The sequence below is a fragment of the Neofelis nebulosa genome, chromosome X (assembly GCF_028018385.1).
Source record: "Neofelis nebulosa isolate mNeoNeb1 chromosome X, mNeoNeb1.pri, whole genome shotgun sequence".
In the NCBI taxonomy this organism is placed as follows: domain Eukaryota; kingdom Metazoa; phylum Chordata; class Mammalia; order Carnivora; family Felidae; genus Neofelis; species Neofelis nebulosa.
The window spans coordinates 34,006,787-34,027,753 of NC_080800.1; the positions used below are offsets into that span (position 1 = coordinate 34,006,787).

At 41.3% G+C, this 20,967-nt stretch overlaps 1 protein-coding gene across 9 annotated transcripts in view; it reads right to left on the reverse strand.

Annotated features, from left to right (window-relative positions):
* RPGR (retinitis pigmentosa GTPase regulator) overlaps positions 1-20,967 on the reverse strand; it is an 88,359-nt gene that overhangs the window by 42,831 nt on the left and 24,561 nt on the right. For 4 of the 9 annotated variants that reach the window (XM_058713335.1, XM_058713334.1, XM_058713332.1 and 1 more), the window contains exons 12-16: positions 15,852-15,949; positions 15,441-15,506; positions 12,220-13,176; positions 2,564-2,677; positions 1,261-1,318 (exon numbers count right to left, since the gene is read on the reverse strand). In XM_058713335.1, the coding sequence (XP_058569318.1) occupies positions 1,261-1,318; positions 2,564-2,677; positions 12,220-13,176; positions 15,441-15,506; positions 15,852-15,949 (1,293 nt within the window). Of the gene's footprint in view, positions 1-1,260; positions 1,319-2,563; positions 2,678-4,884; positions 13,177-15,440; positions 15,507-15,851; positions 15,950-20,967 lie in introns of those variants that run through there. The other 5 variants (XM_058713330.1, XM_058713329.1, XM_058713328.1 and 2 more) reach the window with 2 other exon arrangements.

Sequence of the window (20,967 nt, forward strand, 5' to 3'; positions counted from 1 at the left end):
AATATAAATTTCCTTTTTTAAATTAAATTCTTTGCACTCAAATGGACATGTTACTTTTTAGTGTTTCAAACTGATCCACAAGTTATACAGCTGGAAAATGATCCTTTTTTTTTAATTAAAAATTTTTTTTAAATGTTTATTTATTTTTGAGAGAGAGAGAAGAGGGAGAGTGCAAGCAGGAGAGGGGCAGAGAGAGAGGGAGACACAGAACCTGAAGCAGGCTCCAGGCCCTGAGCTGTCAGCACAGGGCCCGATGTGGGGCTCAAACCCATGGACCGTAAGATCATGACCTGAGCCGAAGTCAGACGCTCAACCAACTGAGCCACCCAGGTGCCCCAAAAAATGATCTTTTAAATACACTCATGAAGCACATGCATTCTTTTGATATTATCAACTACTTAAATCTTACTTTTAATTTCTTTTTCACACTTTACATGCTAAAAATACTTACAGATGATAAATATTTTAACATTTTGCTTAAAATATTCTAAAACTTACTACTCTTTCTGCAGAAGTCAGAAGGAAAACAAATATCAAGGGAACTATTCCTCCTTCTGCCTAAGTTCAGATCAGACATCCACCGCTATGAACGGTTATTTTTAATGAGAACACAGCAAAAAGCAGACTTTGATGTGGCGGTGTGGAAACATGATATAGGGGTGGGCTGTACAGCAAAAACAGGTGATTTTGGTGTAGAGAATGTAGGTCTCAAGGATAACCACAGTCCCCTCTATTCTGTGGCAACTGTTCTCTGACACCAACAGTCAGGCTTGGGGAAGGACCTGTCTTAAATGTCTGCAATAAGATCAACGACTCAGATCTGAGCTCCGGGGAATACATGAGGGGATAACCGGCCGTGGCTCTAGCAATGGGGTCTGGCAGTGCCCATCAGGCATGTAAATTGAGATGTGGGACGAAAGCCTAACTTACTACTACTGATCGAAAAGAAAAAAAGACAGTGAAAAGGCTGTCCTAAACCATTTAACACTGACACACGAGTAGCCATGAGTAATGCGAATATTTTATGTGAAGAAGTTGTAGTGGTTATTCATGAGAACAAATAAGCCTGTGGCACATATTTCTTAGCTTGTTATGAGAGCCAGGTGACAGTAAAAAGGATAAAATAGAATACAGGTGTATAAGCTATAATGACTCAGCGACGGCATACATGTGCACACATGCATGTGTATGTATGTGTGTGTGTGTGTTAAGGTATCTAGCCCTTTGGAAGCATGCTTTTGAAGTCAAATGTGTTCACACCTTTTGGATTCTCGTTGTATTCACACACAGCCTGTTCCTCTTGGTTGGTTTTCTTGTCCTATAAGCGATAAAGAAACAATGTAATAAAAAACCATAATTGAGATGGCCTAGAAAATGTCATCCTGGTTTTAGGCAAGGGTTCTCAAGTTCGCCTCCAGCTAACAACATAAACAGGCGACTACTGCTTCACTTTGCCGAACTTCTGCCTTAGATGCCGAGTGGTTGCTAATGTCTCTTCTAGCTTAAAGTTCTATGCTTACAAAAAGTGGCAGGATCCTACTCAAAGAAGATTCAGGAACGTTAGTTGGTGTATGAATTAGCTCAACATTTTACACTGTCAGACTGGAGTTTGTTCTATGTTAAAGAGTTTTAGGGACCCCCCTACCTGGAGCTCATAAACATTCCTTATAAATCTGTCCCTCCCTCTGAAAGAAAATAGTAATTGCTAGAACATTTTTTTTCTCAGTGAGAGGAACGAGTCTTGAGAAAGAAAATGACCTCTATAGCACAATCCCATTTTGTAAATTAAAAATACATGGACATGAATCAACACACGTTTTAAAAGAGGTACAGACACTGCAACCAAAACTGAATCAATATAGTGTTGTTCAGTTTGGGTTTCTGAATTCCATGCCTGTGAAATTAATCCAGAGCAGTGTTAGCAAATGAATGATTTCAAACCTACCAACTGTCTCCTAGCAGTGTCACTCGTGGACAAAACTGCCAAAAAGAGATGATTCTGGGATTCCTAGCTCCACTCTTAGGCTGACTTTCTTTTCCTCGGTGATAGCGCCTCCTTATCCTCCTATAAATCCTTGCTTCTACACCACATCTGTGCAGAAGTGATCACAGCCTCCAACACTGCTGTGAACAGCTTTCACTTAACACACATACATGTAAAGATACACTTAGTATGTGTGCGCACACACACGTCCCATTTCTGCCACCAGTATAGGGCTCCTAACTTGGTAATTTCATCCTTTCAAGAACCCAGTGTTGAACTTCTCGGTTAATTTCTCAACAGTGTACTATACTGGCCTGTATCAGTTGATTTCCACTCAAGTGGGGATCCGAATGCCACCAAGAAGTGTGGAAAGCGTCAGAAACAAAGTGTGCCTAATTCATAAATCTGCCCAAAGCTTTTCCTACAGCACATGAACAAAGTTATTCAGAGAAGTATTTCTGCTCCCAAAGGAAGTTGGGATCTGCCCTCTGCAGAGACCATGGAACCCACATACTTTCTCTTGGGCAGGATACCAGGATTTAAGCACATATCATCATACCTTTTCAGTGGTGTCAATACCTTTTCAACTGAGTCGTCACTGGCTTCATCTGCAGCAACTTTTTTCTCGCCTTTCAGGTACTCATCAATTTCATCCATGTCCTCTAGCTCTTCGTCTTCCGAAAATTCATGATCCTGTGTCAAAATTGATAATCAGGGAGGAGTTAAGATTTTCTTTTTTAAAAAAAGAGATTTGATATTGCTATCATAAATAATTTATACTACCTTAAAGAACACACAGAATATGGATTCAAATGCTGAAGTCAAAGAAACAAAACGCTACATAATCTATGACGCATGTCAAGTTACTGTATTACCAGGGCTTTATGCACATCGTTCTATTTCAACATTTTCAATGGCCAGGATTTCCAAAATTCTATCTGCATCTACGACAAGGTTAAACGGGGGAAAAAAATTAAATATGCTTTTTGAGCTGTCTCAAAAGAATGCTTTTAAACTTTAGAGAAGTTAAAAAGCTTTCTACTGTAGCATTATAACATGATCACATCTATATATTATATTTATTTTCCAAAACATAGGGATTTAAAATCACTCCAGGAGTACAGTTCACTGATATTCATGAGAGAGAGTTAAGTATAATTACTTACATTCCAGGAAGAAGATAAAGGGACATAGGCAATTTAAATGCTCTGCTCTTGGTAATTTAAAGCAGAGGGAAAACCCAAACAGAGGCAGAACTTAGTCCATCTGGCTCCTGTCCAACGAATCCAAATTATAAGATAACCTGTCTATGGATTTGATACACACAGTAAATCATGTAATATTAAGTATAGGCAGAAAAATATTCGTTATGTTCCGAGTAACTTTATTCTATACTGAGATTTTTTTTTTTTTTTTTTTTTTTTTGCAGTTTCGTATTTTGGGTGGAATACTGCTTATTTTTTGTCATTAAGGGATCAGGCTCCTTACTGGACTTTTTCCCTATGCTTTTCATTTATGCACTTCACTAAAGGCACAATGGCCCCTAAAATAGGTGAGGCAGTAAGTAACTTGTGCCATTTACTCCCATGAAGAATGTTTTTACAAAGTTCACGTGGGCCATACCTGCCTCAGACGATACACACCCTTTATATCCCTTCAACACTGTAACTAGCTTCTTATGGTCACCTTCCCAGTCGCTATTTGGCCAAGGATAAGCTGGACACCCAAAGGAATCTTTTGTGGGTGGTTTGAAAATAATGCTTGTAATTAACTCATCTCTTTTCTGGCAAAAATACAAAATGTGAGAACTCAGGCTAGGGAGAGGATATGTTTAGATTTCACACCTTAGTAACAGACGTAAGTGGCATCCTCAGGCCAGTAGCAAAAAGGGTGTGGCCTAACAGCACTGCCACTAAGGACAAGCAATCCAGAAGTGAAGGCTTGAGATTTAAAAGAGTTTCAGAAGTTGCTCTGGGAGGGCCTGACTTAGGTCAAGCAAAGGTCAGTGCATGTAAGAGGGGAAAGCGGGAGAGGAAAACAGGGTGCCAGGGTAGAGAGCTGTATTAAAGGATGCGCTGCACATTTAGGTTGGGTAGGGTTAACTACAAGGTAGCTACCATTTACCAAGAATTTCTAAAGCTTTCTTTTTTTTTTTCCTAAGCAACTTATATTGTATATTATGCCTAGCCATAAGCACATTATGAGTATGTAAAATGATCAAAGACTACTTTGGAGGGGAATGGGAAGCAGGATTACTGGATTTAGGATTGATGGCTGATAGACAGATGTATTCATGAATGTACATAAATGAAGGCCAACTAGAAAAGAACAGTGTTCCTGAGAAGGACAATTTCAGACTGACTGTCTCCCAGAGGGAGGGTCAGTGTGCTGTGTTCCAGCAAAGTCCTCTTCACTCGGAGAGTTCTGCTAGTTTAGCACCTGGGTCAACTCCAGTCATGCCAGTTAACTAAGATATTAATGTAACCATAGGACAATATCATGCGATTATACAAAGGAACATGACATTTTGCCCTATTTCAGAAATAAGCAAAACACTCATCTCTCTTATAATAAACTATAAATTTACTCATTAACTTTATGAAAATCTGCAACAACGAACAACTGCTGGAATGATATCGTCTTCTCAATTTGAGAAAGCTCTTAGAAAACATTTTCACTAGAAATCACATCAAGTGTAGCACGTTGCACTTAAGCACACTGAAAATTAATCTACTCACATCTGGACAACTACTTTAAATCACATACAGTACTTACCTTCAAACCGAAACAATTTAGGAGAGACTGGCAGAACACTATCATTTTACAAAGAGAAAGGGTAAAGTTTAAATACATTCTTGTCACCAGAAGCACATAAGACATAAAGCAGTCTAGGATGGTCAGTGGAAACGCATGTTGTGTTGGGACCACAGTGAAGAAGTGATTAGGCCTGGCTCTCGCAAGAGGACCGTTGTCTCATTGGTCAGACACAACACGGGGAGCTGCAGTCTTGGATCTGGCCCAGGGCCCACACGTTTTACATTTCTTACGGGAAATACCAAGAAACCAAACGTTCCTCGTGAGGTTTCAGCTGGCTTAAGAATACCATCATATTGTATACTTGAAAAACTAGAGGTTGCCATCAGAAACTGGCATAGCAGTCACCCTGGGGGGATGAGAAATGCCTGTAAGAGGGTTGAAGGGGAGCTACTGGGGAGCTGACAGTGTGCTCCTCCTTGATCTGGATGTTGACTATACGAACAGGTTCAATTTGTGGAAAATACACTGAGCTGGACATACATGCATGAGATATGATCTTTTCTGTATATATTATATTCCAATAAAGAGTTTTTTAGAAAAGTTTTGAAAAGGCACTGTAAAGTGTAAAATTTTGTGCTACAATTCTGGATTTGTGAGATGCCTCAATGTCATATAGGGCAGACATTTTCCCAGCTAGGTTAATAGAGCATTAAACTTTGTACCTACATCATACCAGGTGGGGAAGCGTATATCCTAAAAGCTCAATTTCAAGGTTTTTTAGGACAAGAGGGGTTAATATGTAACTTCATGTTTATACTATTATACTACCCTAGAAATCACTGAGGCAGGAGGAGAGAAGGAAGGGCATTCAATACAAAGACCTAACTACTGCTTCCCAAGCTCTGCTCCACCAATCACAGCCTGAGCAAGGTGCCTAATTAATGTATTTTACAGTTTCTCTGTTAAATGGGAGGATGACACTAGCAACACCTACCTCGGCGGGTTTATATCAAGACTAAAAAGATTATTTACAGAGAAAACAACAAAAGCAAAGGATAAGTATCTGTATATAAATATAAGCAATTTAAAAACATATTTGTGATTGTAAGACTCCCTAGTATATACAGAGGACTATCAGAAAAAAAAAATCCCAAGATGCCTGGACACCTTTTCACCATAATGTCCCAGATCTTATCATCAGAAAGTAATTCATTCGAAGTGTACACTTATTTGTTCTACCCTCTTAGACATACCCCTTGATTCTTGCCAGGAGCCCGGCACCTAGAGCAGCCCAGGGGAGAAGGCAGGGCCTGTCAGGAGCAGGCCAGGATGACACGGAAGTGGAGGGCCACTCTGACTGGGCTGTGGGCCAGTGGTGCCTCAGGTTTCCAAGAGAAGTTTGAAAAACACTGCTTCAGTATAGAATTCCTGGGTATTTCAATGTTGGCAATGGCCTCAAATGTTAAAAAAATCACTGTGTATGCCAAACAAAGTCTGCAGGCCAGATTGCACCTATGGGCTCCCAGGTGGACCTCCAAATTATTGGCTTTGTCACTACTTTATAATCCCTAAACGTTTCCTGCTTTCTATGTACCAAAACCCTGGGCTCATTCCTAACCCAGTATTTTCACCGCCAAATCCATTCCAGTTTGACTCTGACAAGCAGGCCTGCAAAAGTGAATATCATGCCTGGCATACAGCACTTCTTGTTGGTAGGCAGTTGTTATGTGTGGAGTTATTCTTTAACCTATCTTGATAAAAAAAAAAAAAAAAACCATTAGGACACAGGGAAATCTGTTGTCCTGTGATAGTAGTGATGCCTAACTGTGTGAGTACCATCAGCTCTGACCATGCTTCAAATGTTGAGGATGACCCATGGACGGTGTGCATAGTTTCACTCTACCCCATATTTAAGGGTATATTTATCATGATTGCAACTCACTTCATTCCCACAGATCTGTCTTAAGCCAATTTGGGGGGGCAGGGAGGGTAGCTATGTGGTATTTACACAGAAGTCAGGTTCACAGGACTAGACTCACACATATCTGTCAGTGACCTGGAGATGCACGAGGGTAGTTCTGCACCTGACTTGATGGGAGTCAGAGGGGACAAAGTGACACAGGTTACCATTTGCTGAGTACCACTAACATGTTTCATGTGTTAACTATCCAAAGACCCTTCCCTTTATAAAAAGAAATAAGTAAGACTCAGAAAAGTCAAAAAAAAAAAAAAAAAAAAGAAAAGAAAAAGAAAACAATAGCTTTTCCAGGTATTCACACAGCTTAATCTGTGAAGGACTGGGGTTTTGAATGCAGGCCTACCAGGTGCCAGGGCCCAGGCTCTTTCCCAGCTCTGCTCAAATAATGTGAAAACCAGAACCGCCACCCTCAGAGCTGTTTCCCCCACGTGCTGGAACTCAGGGCATTGTAGGCTCTTCCTTTTTGATGATAAGCTCACTTCAAGATCCTATGCTTATGTAGCCTCATATAGAGTAATCGCAGGTAAAAGTCTAAGATGGTTTTTCCCACGGCACCGAAGTCCCTGACCCTTTTTCTCTGCAAGGCAGGCTTCCTGGGGATCTCTCTTAGCAGGCAGTGTGGGCTCTTGCCTGGTCTCTGCCGGGCCTCTCCCAGACCTCTCTGCTGCCCTCCACCACTGCTTCCTTGGCTTGGGGGGCGCCTCTCTTTCCTAGAAAGTGTTCCTACCTGGCCTCCTTCTCAGATTTCCCTCGCTCAACCTCTCCGTTACCTACTGATGTTTCCTCAAACTCTGTCTTCAGTTCTCTTCCCTTCTCACACTGTGAGTGCCGCCTCTCACACAACTCCATGCTTTTAACTCCCCATGGAAGTCGGTAAAGCCTGGCCATCTCCCCTGAGCTCCAGGCCCAGACGTGTATCTGTCCGCTGGACACCTCCTGGATGAACAGGGCCCAGCAGGCTCCTGAATCTACCCCTACTCCTCTGTGCTCAGCCTTGGTGAATGGCACACTTCCTACCCAGTTCTTCAAACAGAAACAAGAAAAGCTTGGCCTTTTCCCTCCCTCCAACTTACATCTCTTTACTAAGCCCTCCAATTCTATCCCTGAAGTTCTGTTGATAACACATGTCCCCGACTCTGTCCACACTCTTCTAGGTCAGCCCCTCTTCTGTCTCTGTCTGGTCCCCTACAGCAGCCTAATTGGCATCCCTAGCTCTGGTCCTCTTCCTCTCCAACCCACCCTCCATACTGCTGCCAGAATGTTGCAAAAGGCCAAATGTGATCATCCTACTCTTGCTGTTTAACAAATTTTATAAACACATAAGGCCCTTTGCCTCCTTATCCAGGACCAAAAGATACTCTAGGCTGCAGTCACAGTGAAACACGCTCATGGCTCCCATCAGCCTAGAAAGCCACAGATTTGTTTTCAGATCCTATTTTTCTGTTTGGGTAGTCCTAGCTAAGAACACGGGGGTACTGGGAAACACAAGGGCACTGTTAAGCCACAGTTAGAGGCAGAGCCCGAGGAACTCCTTTTACCTGGTGTTCTTTCAAGCAATCTGTACCTACCTAATGTCCCTGACAGGTAAAAAGGCCACAGGAGTTGGACTACAAGCAGCCCTCATTTCTGGAGATCTACCTGATTTTGGAAAGCTTCTGTTCCCTTTTTGGTGCTTAGGTACACGCTTATTGGTTGAGTGAATCATAGGCACCAAGTATGAAGCCATATGTCAGGCACAACAGAAGGAATGAAGGAAGGAGGAATCAAAGTGCCTTCCTTTACGGCAGTCTTTTATCTTTATATACGTGAAGAGCAAGTTTACCTCTATAATGAAGTAACAGAAGACATTTCATTGCACTCACCTCAAGAGCTGCTATTCAGCGGCAGCAGATGTTTCTGTGGTACTCCTTCATAGCTTACCTTAAACTATTTTTCTGCCAGAGTCCTCACCTGGAACTGTAACTCAATGGACTCTACACACACAACTCACACTGGCCTCAGTAATGATCAGTGATAAATGACAAGAAAAGCTTGATCAACCAGCAGATGGGGATGACAAGGAATGGAACCGATTATTCCAAGCTATTTAACCAAGTACTAACTCACATCTCAAAATGACTAGGCCTGTGCTCTTCTGACCAGAACACCGTGCCTGCACGAGCTACCCTTCCTAAAAGAGCACAGAACATGTTTTTGGCCAGGGCAATGTGAAGAAATGGGCAGGAAATGCTGTTTAAAAGCAGCTCTCTAGACCAGTTCCAATACTGAGATGGGCACGTGGTAAGAACTCCATTTCAGCATTGCTGGCTGATGACGTCTTTGGTGCAAGAAGAATGTCCACACCTTTTACATTAGTAACTTGAGTGCAATAGTTTCTTTTCTCCCTGAAGGCTTTTCCTTTATGAACTCCTCTTCAATCATCCATCTCCCTTAATCATTTTAAGTCGACTTTTCAATAACCACGGTAGGCCCTTGAATTGACAACACAGCACATACACTTTGTCAAAGTACCAACTCTACCCCACTGGCACTTACTGACTGTGGTAGAATTTGGTAGAACCCTGCAATGCCAAATTAGCATATTTGGTTAGTTAGGGGCAGCAACCACGTATCCCTGCAGCTAAAACAAAATCTACAATCGCTCCTAGGAGTTTCTTCTCTTCGTATTCTAGTCTCTCTCCCCAGATTCTTGCTCACGGAGAATCAAATGCACAGAGGATCCCATTCCACAAAATTCACAGGAAGTTTACCATCAAGATCTTCCTTGATAAAAGAAAGTATAAGAAATCCCTAATGCCCAAGATATGGAAGGGACTGGAGCAGTGAATCCATTGAAAATGGAGCTATGAATAAAGAACGATCTGGCTGCATTACACGAACTGAACATTGTAAGGGAAGATTGAATTTACACTAATAGAAATCCAGCCTCTCTAAAATTCAATACATGATGTTAGTTTCTCTTTCCACAAACAATTACTGATGGAATACACTTAATGTTTATTTTACTTGAAACATTCTGACAAGCAATAAACTGAGAATTACAGAACAGTCAGCGAAAAACAGGTTGAGGGTACATCACAGACACTGGGAATGAAGATTCTGACAGTACAGTTAAAGCTCAGAAGTTATAGTTTAGAAATACAGAATGACAAAAGAGACATTAAAGCCGTCCTAAGTTTGTAAGAGTCAAGAACAATATTTTATAGAAACTCAATTAATTTTAAAGTATAATTTTTCTTCCTTAAAAACCTCTTCTGCAAATAACAAACATGATGGGAGTAAATCAGCCTGTTAGAATGAAAGAGTCTGAGAGTTAAAAGGGATTGGAGTTCTATCATCCAATCTACTCCATTTTACACATGAGGAAACCGAAGCCCAGTGGGGAGCTCTGCCTGGGCAATAAATACTTAAAAGTTGTACATACTTCCAGAATAGATGCTTAAGTTCATCTCCATTTCATGAGATACACTGCCAGTTGCCCGGACAGTAACTGAAAGACATCACATTACAACCTGAGCCCTGAATCCAGCTGTCACTTGGTAAACTGTTGCAAAAAGGACACATAAAAGGTAAAAAGACAGCACTACTTTTTAAAAATGTGAATCTTCCATTTTAGCTTTAGAAAGCCCTAAAAAATCTTCAGAAAATCTTATAAAATTATTCTATGTATAGGCAACTTGTAATCAGAGACTGAAAGAAATGTGTAAGCAATGAGATGTTTTCATAGCCCTTAAGGATCTATGCCATCTTTAAAGGGGCCAGTTTGTATATACAAACGCAATACTCCTATAGTATACTCCTATTTTCCAAATCTGCCCTTAATGAGGAATATATAATGTTAACTATCTGCTACGACCATTTTCTAGTGATAGATTTATAATTTAGAGGGAAAATATACCAAAATATTGGCTTAAGAGGAGCCAAATTTACCAGTGCTTTGTGCTGTCTTATCAGTCGTTACTGTACCACACATAAAGTGACCATGACATAAAATCAATTTAATACAATGTACTGAGTGCCTATTACGTGTAAAATGTTCAAATTATTTGGCTGGACAATATCAGGTCAAATTTAAAGCTTGTCACTTCAGTTCTAAATAATGTGGCAATACATTGTTCCAGAATTTTTTGGAACCTGGTGGCCCATTTTCTAAAACTTGTTTTGACTGCACTGGCATTTTGAACCTCTGTACCTTGTACTCTTTCCCCTTTTCCTCTGTGTTAGTAGTAAACTTTTTGGGGTGTGCCTTATTTTTGTCATATCTCACAGACCCTTTGATTTTGCTCACTTTGTTGGACTCTCTTCCTTCACCCTGCCTTTCCTGCTTTTCCCTCTCTTCATCTCCTATCTCTTTGTATTTCCCTTCTTCCTCATCGTCCTCTTTGTCTTCCCTCTCCCTCACTCCCCACTCTGCTTCCTCCCCCTCTCCTTCCTCCTCCCCTTCTTCCTCTTCCTTGTCCCCCTCCCCTTCCCCCCCTCTTTCTTCCTCTTCCTCCCCCACCTCTTCTTCCCCCTCACCTTTCTTCTCTTCCTCCTCCCCTTCCCCCTCTCCTTCCTCCCCCTCCTCCCCTTCCCCCTCTCCTTCCTCCCCTTCCCCCTCTCCTTCCTCCCCCTCCTCCCCTTCCCCCTCTCCTTCCTCCCCTTCCCCCTCTCCTTCCTCCCCCTCCTCCCCTTCCCCCTCTCCTTCCTCCCCTTCCCCCTCTCCTTCCTCCCCCTCCTCCCCTTCCCCCTCTCCTTCCTCCCCTTCCTCCTCTCCTTCCTCCCCCTCCTCCCCTCCCCCCTCTCCTTCATCCTCTTCCCCCTCCTCCTCTCCTTCCTCCCCTGCTCCCCCCACTTCTTCTTCTTCTTCTTCCCCTTCTCCCTCTCCTTCCTCCGCTTCTCCCTCTTCTTCTTCCCCTTCACTTTCTCTTTTCTTTCCTTCATCCTCTCCTTCCTCCTCTCCAACCTCCTCCCCTTCCTCTTCCCCTTCCCCCTCTTCCTCCACCCCTTCTTCCTCTTCTTTCTCTGCTTCTCCCTCTCCTTCCCCTTCTCCTTCCTTCCCTTCCCCCTCCGCTTCCTCCGCTCCTTTCTCTGCTTCTCCCTCTCCTTCCCCTTCCTCCTCCTCCTCTTCTTCTTCCCCTTCTCCCTGTCCTTCCTCTTGAGCTTCTTCCTCTTTCCTTTCTCCCTCCTCCTTGCCTTCTTTCTCTTCTTCCTCTTCCCTGTCTTCTTCCCCTTCTCTCCCCTCCCCTTCCTTTTCATCTCTTTGCCCCTCCCCTTCCCCTATCTCTTTATGGTCTTGCTCCCTCTCCCTTTGGTCCTGGTCCTCCTCCTCTTCTAGGTCTTTCTCTCCCTTATCCAGGCTCTCTGTTTCTCCTCTTCCCTCGTCTTCCTCCTCTTCCCCCTCCTCACTCTGACTCTGTTCCACTCCAGAAGTTCCCTCCCGCTGGATTCCCCCCTCACCTCCAGCTTCAGGCACATCCTCCTCCACCTCTCCCCCTGCCTTTCCCTTGCCCTCACTCACCTCAGTTCTGTCTTTAAGGTCGTCTGACAGGATCTCTATTTCCTTCTCCTCTTTTCCTTCGGGCACCTCCACATTTTCCTCATTTGCATCTACCTCTTGCTTCTCTATTTCACTTCCTTCTGACTCCTCTGTGCCTTCCTGCTCCTCTGGGATCTCTGACAAGTGCCCAAAGTTAAAATTATATTTTGCGATGAATGTGGACATTTTGTGTTCAGTCTCTTCCTCATGTCTTTGTTGAATAAATTTCCTGCTATACCACAAGTTTTGGTCAGTTTCCACTTCATCATCCTCTTTCTCTCCGCTACTAAATTCTACTGACTCGGGCTGCTCAGAGCCATCAGCGATACCTTGCTGACTTGAACTTTCTCCTTCCATGTAACTGTCTGACTCTATAGATTCTCTTTCACTGTCAAAGATCACGTCTTGCTTGTTCCTCTTACTGTCCTTAACAAAGCGTTCACTCTCTTCATCCTCAATATCCACATCTCTATTTGGTAAGTCGTCAAAGAACATATTCATATATCTTAAATTCTCTTCGCTTTGTCTCATATCCTTCAGACCTGCCATTTCTGGCAGCTCAGCTCCTCTCTCAGACACTGCTTCTTCCGTTTCTGAGTCCTTCAGACTTTTGCCTCCATCGCTTTCCCGTTCTATCTCTCTACCATCAGGTGGGTAAATACCGTGCTTGCTCTCACATCTAAATATCTCTTTGCGCACACCCTCGGCATGGGTGTCAGCCTGAGGCCCCGGCTGGCCCCACTCCTCACCTAAGTCCTCATATGAAAACGCGCGCCCAGTCCCAGGTACTGGCAGCATGTACGTTCCCTTTGCCACCAGCTGTCTATATACTTTCCCCTCTTTCACCGTTCTGGACGTCTCTTCACTTGCACGCTCTTTACTACCATCATTTTCAAAGTGAGCTGTATGCTGCTCCAGTTTCTCGACTGTTTCTCGTTTCTGCAAATTTTGTGAAATAATTGTCATAGGACTGTTAATTGACAAAGGTTAACTTATCTGCTACAAAATACCGCCAAGATTCTGCATCACTCTTAAGTGTCGCTGGCAGAATAAAAAGCGTCCAGTTGGACCAGATGCTTTGCTCAGATGTCGCTTTCTCTAGAGACGATTTATGCTACTCTCTAAGTCTACGGGGCAACCGGTTCTGCTGTGGTACCGTGTCTCTGCGTCTAACCTGCACATTCTTACCACCTGCTTCCATTTGGCTGTTACTCACACAGTACCATCGATATTTCTTCTCTACCCCTTTTCTCGTCCTGAATCAATTCTCAAATGGAGTACACTTCCAGACTGATTCTGCAGAATACTGTTAAAAATGTACACTTCTCTTCCATGCAATGCAACTACCTTCCCTAGTATTTTAATTGTCAAACTGTGATTGGTCTTTTGATTCCATGAACTTCCCAGAACAAAATAAATGAAAATATGAAATTGTTACAAAATAGAAAAAATGAATAGCTTATCTCTACAAGAAAAATCTGAAATGAAAACAACAAATCTTCTTATCCACATACTAGATAATAATATCTTTCTTTTCAAAACAATTCTTTGGGCTTTCAAATTTTTAACGCTTTCCTTCTATCTATTGTATTCTTTAATTATAAAAACTTGCATATGTAAAAGAAACCACTATGAGGAAAAAATACTTCAGGTAAAATGTAAGATTTTTATAAAAGCTATGAAACTAAACATTGTGACTCAAATGATACATTAAGAATATGAAATTAATTTCCTGCTGGGCAAAATAAGGTAAAAATCAAATTGTTGGCCTAAATTCTACAAGCTAATGAATTGAAATATTTGATGAATTCAGCTCTCTGGATTGTAAAATCTCATGAAATCAAGTTTTAAAAATTGGCATGAGTGCTAGGCCTAGGAAGAGGTCATTTTTTTTTTTGCTTAAAAAATTATTAAAACAGCACAAGTTAAAAATTAATATATGGAAACACTAAAATAAATCTTTTTCTGTTCACTAGAATAGGTCTTGTCAGGCTTCTGCTTAAAAGGACTACGTGTATAAAATATATCTCAGTTTAAAAGGAAGTGCTTTCCTTTTCTGTTTGTTCTCGGTCCTATTTACAAAGTCACAATTCTTTCCAGAGCCCTAAAGAGAGACGGAGGCCCAGATGCCAGAAATGATTTCTACATGCATGTGTCTTTATTTCCCTAGTACAGTAAGGCAGCACGGAAGAGGAGAGCCTCGAGTCTAAAAGAGGAAGAAAATACATAGGAAAGATATCTGCATGGAAGTATAGTCAGTCAACATTCGCTGGGCTTCCTCGGTGTATTACGACAACAACTCTCCCATATTCAAAAGGAATGTTGTTATTGGCCAGGCCTCTCAGCAAACTAGAGATAAGACTAAATGAAGACTGGCACTAAATTTTTATAATTCAGTGAGACTCTCTTGCATTTTGGTTAAGGAGTTTTAGTTTATTAATGTGGCAAAGGCACTGGAAATGGAAATGAAATGTTTTCTATAAGCCTTCTTCCTTCAATTTATATTTCTCCAATTTACTTTTCTAATCGCCAAACCCCTCTCCTCCTTTCACCTCACTGGTCCTCAAAGCCAGGAGAAGCAAAGGATTTTAGGGCAGGCCTTTATCTTGACAGGGCTGTGAAAACCAGACTATCCTTTCCTTTTGCTATTCATTTGTTATTCATTAAAAGCGTCCCTTTATCACCCAAGCATGGTTTCTGATTAATTTCCAAATGTTTAATTCTGTTTTTATGCTAGCAATTCCTTGACAGATTAAAACCCATTCCACACATTGGAAAAGCAATTATCAAATATTTTCACTAAAACCAGCAAATTTCAGAGCTAGAAAAGACCTTTTAGGTCAGCATGGTAACTCAACCAAATTCCTACTCAACCCAAGTCTGAGAATTGTTCTGATAAACAGTAGCCTCTTCCAGTATTTAGGAAGTGCTGTAATAATCCTTTGCTTTGATGATAAGAAAATACTGCTATTAGACTTGTTAGTGATACCAATGAAATTCTGTCACCCTTTCTGCACCACAGGAAATATATTCCAACAGAACAGACCCAAATTGAGGCTATCTACAATGTATTCCTGTGTCTGTTAAAATCTAAAGTAAATGAATACTTATCTTTCATGTGTTCTTTCTAGAAACCTTTCAACAAAAAATGTAATTTGAACTGTTCTTACCCACAATAATGAAAATAAGTCTCCATATTTTACCTTTTGCTTTTGAACTGGTGATAATTTTAATGACTTTTCATTGGAATTCAGGCTCATCATATGTGTCTGAAATAAATAAAAAAATATGTTCTAAAAAGAATACTATGTATAGAATTACACATTTACACATTCTAATGTATATATGAAATTAACACAAAACAGTTCAGATAGTAATATAATCAACTCTCAATTGCATACTAATGTTATGAGGACTGAAAGTAATTGTATTTGTATGAAATCTGTACCTCAATAAAATAATGTGTAACATAAAAATAACAAGCAAAATGAAAACAAAACCAAAATCAAAAGCTTTTGTGATGCATTTAACAGTATAGGAAGTATACACACATATGAATACATGATGAACTAAAATTCAAAGAAATCTATATAGATAAATAAGAAAACTATTACCATATTTAAAACATCAGTAGTTTCTCCAAGGCTTTCTGAATCTGTTGCTGAAGAAATGTCTGTCTCTTTCTCTGTGGTCATTTTATCTTGAAAATAATCTGATTCAAAGGGAAAAGGGAAAACCAGATTTCAATGGAAAACTGAAAGACAACTAGATAACAAATTATTCCATAATGTAAAGTGCAGGCATAATATTACTAAAGTCCTTTAACTTCATGTTTAGGGAACTGAACAGAATTCATTCATAGTGATAACAGGTTTTAAAGTCTCTTTCTGAAAGTTGAAAGGTTTTGATGCTGATGATAACAACTGCTACATTCATATGAACGGGCAAATACACTTCCTTTGGGAGATGTACTACCCAGGTATCAAGCACTGTGACAGCCAGTCCCTAAAAGGGGCCCCAGTGACCCACATCCTCCTGGTATGTGTGCCCTTGTGTTGTTCCCTTCCACATTTTACCAGGCTGATCTGTATGGCCAATAAAATAAAGCTGACATAATTGTAATGTCAATGCAGTTTACATCTTGGTCCCCCTGCCCCGTCTTTCTCTCTTGCATCCCTTTCTCTGGGGGAAGCCATGCTAGGAGCATTCCTAGGGAGAAGTCCACATGCTGAGGAAGTAAAACCTCCTGCCAATCGCCACATGAGTGAACATGGAAGAGGATCCTTCGGCCCCAATTGAGCCTTCAGATGACTACAGCCCCATCTGACAGCATGATTGTAACTGCAGGAAACACTCTGAGCCAGAACCCCTCAGCTGGGCTGCACCTGGATTCTTGGCCCTCACAAACTCTTAGATAAGTTTTAAGGTCACTTGTTATGTAGGAAAAGATAACTAGTACAAGCACCTACAAACTTGCATGGAAAACTGTAAGGTTATTACATCATAAAGCAGATCATTAAAACTTATGAGCTTGGGGCACTGGGTGGCTCAGTCAGTTAAGCGTCCGACTTCGGCTCAGGTCATGACGTCACGGCTCGTGGGATCAAGCCCCGGGTCGGGCTCTGTGCTGACAGCTCAGAGCCTGGAGCCTGTTTTGGATTCTGTGTCTCCCTCTCACTCAATGCCCCTCCCCCGCTCATACTTTGTCCCTCCCTCTCTCTCAAAAATAAACACCAAAAAAAAAAAAGACTTATGAGCTCTACTTGACCTTACATTTTTCTCATTTACTCTGCCTGCATTTAGCACCTGTATACATATTTGAGAGGAACTCCTGAATGAAGTCTTCGCTGAAAACACCAGTCCCCACTGATCTGTCCCTTGTAAATACATTCAATTCAAATGAGCAAATAACCAGTTTGTGCTTATTCCACGTGAGGTACTATGCAGGAGATAATCAACTTAAGTAACTACTATTTCTTAATGAACTTACAGTCTAGAAGGGAATATAAAATATGTGATATATTGGCATGAGAAATCACACCCGAATGTTGGGAATCAGGAAATATTTCACTGAGGAGGTGCAGGGAAGAGTGAGCAGAATTCTGAGAGGAGTAGATGAAGTGGGCAGAGAAGAAAAGGAAGCCCAGCACTAAGAGAAGTGGCAGAATGACTTGTAATGAAGGCTTTCCATGTGCTGGGAGCGCACGCCTTCATACATGTTGAGTGACCTCCATGACAACAAGAGAGGTAAGTAGTGTATCTCGGTTTCACAAATTATTAAGTGCCAAGTGTCAATGTCAGGTGTGTCTTGACTTCACAGCTTTTCCGCTAAGTCTGACTGTGAAGAGCTCAGTTTGATCAAGATTAGGAGCTGGTAAACTATTTCTGTAAAAGGCCACATAGCAAACATTTTAGGCCTTGTGGCCATATAGTCTCTGTCCTAATGACTCAAACGCTGCTACTGTAGTGGAAAAGCAGCCATAGGCATTACATAAAGGAATGGCATGACTGAGTTCCAATAAAACTTTACTTACAAAAATAAGCAGCTGGCTAGATTTGGCTCATGAGCTGTAGATTACAGACCTGTGACCTAAATTAAGGTTATAAGAAAAAGACTATTGACAGATGAAGCTAGAAAAGCATGTTGGGAGTTATATGGGGAAACTTACACTTAATTAAAAAAATATTAGGGATTCTCAGAAGACACTGGAACAGACAGGAAATGAACTGTGCCTGAGGAAGGTTAACATAGGAAATGCTAAGCAGGATAGTTTGGAGACGGCAGAGAATGGAGGTTTGGAAAAGAGACAGTAGATCATTTAAGCTTTGCCTTATACCTGACTGAGAAAATAGAAGTCATCAGACCTGATCTGCCTTATCTTCCCACCAACAAATGGACACATTTACCTCCACTTTCCTGTTAAAATATAGGATGTGTCTTTCCTCTTATCAAAGACTGCTCGGTATGCCAGCCCCACTCTCCTCAAGAGTTTTGCACTTTGGGGATTATCGCTCTCGTGTGCTACCAATCCATCTGGGACTACTGGCTCGTGTCCATTAGCATACAAAAATGCTCTAACATTTTCCATTGACCCCACATCTCCCTCTAACTGCCAGCCCTTTTCTCCACTCCTCTTCATGACTAATATGCAAAAGGGTTATCTACACACCCCATCTCTTCACTTCCTCATTTCCCATTCATGCCTCAACTCTAAACACTCTGGTTTCTGCCCTCATCTTCCCCTGGAACTACTTGTGTCAAGATCACCGGTGTTCTCCACGATGCCAGATCCATGGGATGCTTCTTTGAGCTTTTTCCATGACCTCTGAGCAGTACTTTGAATTCAGGACCCTACTCTCTCTTGATTTCCCTCTTACCCCACTGGCTGATGGAGCTTCTCTGCTGGCTCTTCCTCCCAAACACTCTAAATGTTAGATGTTTTTAGGGCAAAATCCTGGGCTCTCTTCTCTAGCTAGTAGGTGATTCTATCTATCAGGTGATTTCACCAAGTCCCATGGGTTGCAAATACCATCTCTGTGTTGTCTGGGTTCCAAAGTTCTCTCTCTAGTTCAGACCTCTCTTCTGAACTTTAGGCTTGCATCTTCAACTGCCTGCTCGATATTTCTGCTTCGATGTCTCACAGGTATCTCAAACTCAATTTTTAATTTTTCCTTCAAGCTTGCCAACCATCTTCTTGCCTAGGAACCATCCTTGATTCTTCCCTTTCCTTCACATCTATGTGTAATCCATTAATAAGGTTGGCAAATCCAGTTAGTTCTGTCTAAAATGTATGTCCAATCTGCCCCCTTCTCTCCATCTCCACAGCAAACACCTTGGACCACACACTGATGTCTCCTGCAAAAGGCTGCTAAATGTTCTTCCTACTTTTGGTCTTTCCTCCCTACAATCCATACAGAGGCAAACGGAGCATCTTAAAATGTAAATTGGATTGGAGCACATCACTCCACTGTTTAAAACCCTTTAATGACTTTCTATTGCACTTAAGAAAAACACTCAAATAAAATAGGCTTCTCACAGCCTATAAAATCAAGAATACTTTCCCATTCTTTCTTCAGCATCTTTCTAGCCTTTTCCCCACTGTTTAGCTCCAATGGTCTTCCTTCCTTTTCTTATAAACTGCCTCCAAACCTTTGCCTACATTATTTTCCTTGCCTAAAATGCATATCATTCTCTCTCTTCATGTGGCTGTCTTTCTTATTCTCTATGTTTTAGCTTAAATGTCACCTCCTCAGCAAGATCTTCCCTGACCTTTCTACCTCCCTGATAAACACTGAAGTCTGCAAATAATTTAGAAAAAGTCACATTATATGTTAGACATAACTTTCAGAATACTTTGTAGACACTTTTAGCAAACAGCCACAAAAAGATAAGGGATCACTTTTCTTTTGGATCTAGCTACAAAACTCTGTACATGTTCACATTCAAATCTCTTAAGGTAGGAAACGACTTCCCCCAAACTGTAAACTTCTCTTTTCCTTGTACACACTGTTGTCAGACTCGGCTTTTTCCATGTACAGGACAGAATGGTGCCAGTGATTCTTATCTCAAAAGGGATCATACAAAAGTTGTGTGTGAGATGCAAGAAACCAGCTCCTTACGAAGGTCCTGGTTGTAGGTAATATTCTATTCTCATGGCGTACAATTCTTGCTTTTATGACCTCAACTTCTGTCTAGGTTCTTGATCCCAAAGACACTACAAATTCTCTGTGCCATGGTTCTTAATTCCAGATGCCCAAATTATCTTAATTCCAAACCTACTGCTTACTCTGATCTCTTGGGTCCTGGATTCTTACCCTGCCCCTACTATCCATGCACATTCCCTGCAGTAACATACATACCCTCTTAAGATACACAAATACCTGTAAACAAAATTACTTAGAAGAGGACTACATAGCCAAGGAGCTGGGATTACAATTTAAAACATTAAATGGGGGTGTCTGGGTGGCTTAGTCAGTTAAGCGTCCGACTCTGATTTTGGCTCGGGTCATGGTATCATGGTTCGTGAGATCAAGCCCCATGTCGGGCTCTGCACTGACAGCACGGAACCTGCTTGGTATTCTTTCTCCCCTTCTCTCTGCCCCTCCCCTGCTCGCGCTCTCCTTCTATCTCAAAATAAATAAACGTTAAAAAAATAAAACATAAAATGTATATCTAATAGGCAGTGAGGTAGAGGTGTTAATAATAACCAAGATTATACTTACAAAGAGGTTCCTAGAGGTGCTAGGCTCAATGCTAAGTATTTTATATACCATATCTCATTTAATCTCAATCACTCTCTAAAGAAGTATTAGACTCATTTCAAAGATAGGGAAACTAAGTCTCAGAGAAATTAAGTAACTTTCCCAAAGTAAATCACACAGTCAATAAATGTCAGAGCGGACATCCCACTCCGGGTCAATTGAACCCCATACCCCATGCTCTTAACCACTATGCTATACTATCTAAACGCAGGACTTCACATAGGTCCACCAGAAGACTAGTATTCGAATCCTGCTCACTTCATTTATAAGCTGAGTGGCTGTGACCAAGTCACTCAGTCTCTTCAAACCTTGCATTTCTTATCTATAAAAATAACAAATTTATTAACTCCCACCTATTTCATGGAATTGCTTCAGGATTTAAAGGAGATGATATAAGAGAAGGTACTATGTGTATTATACATTGCTCTATAAAAATACACTGCTATTGTTACACGGGATTTCTAGGGT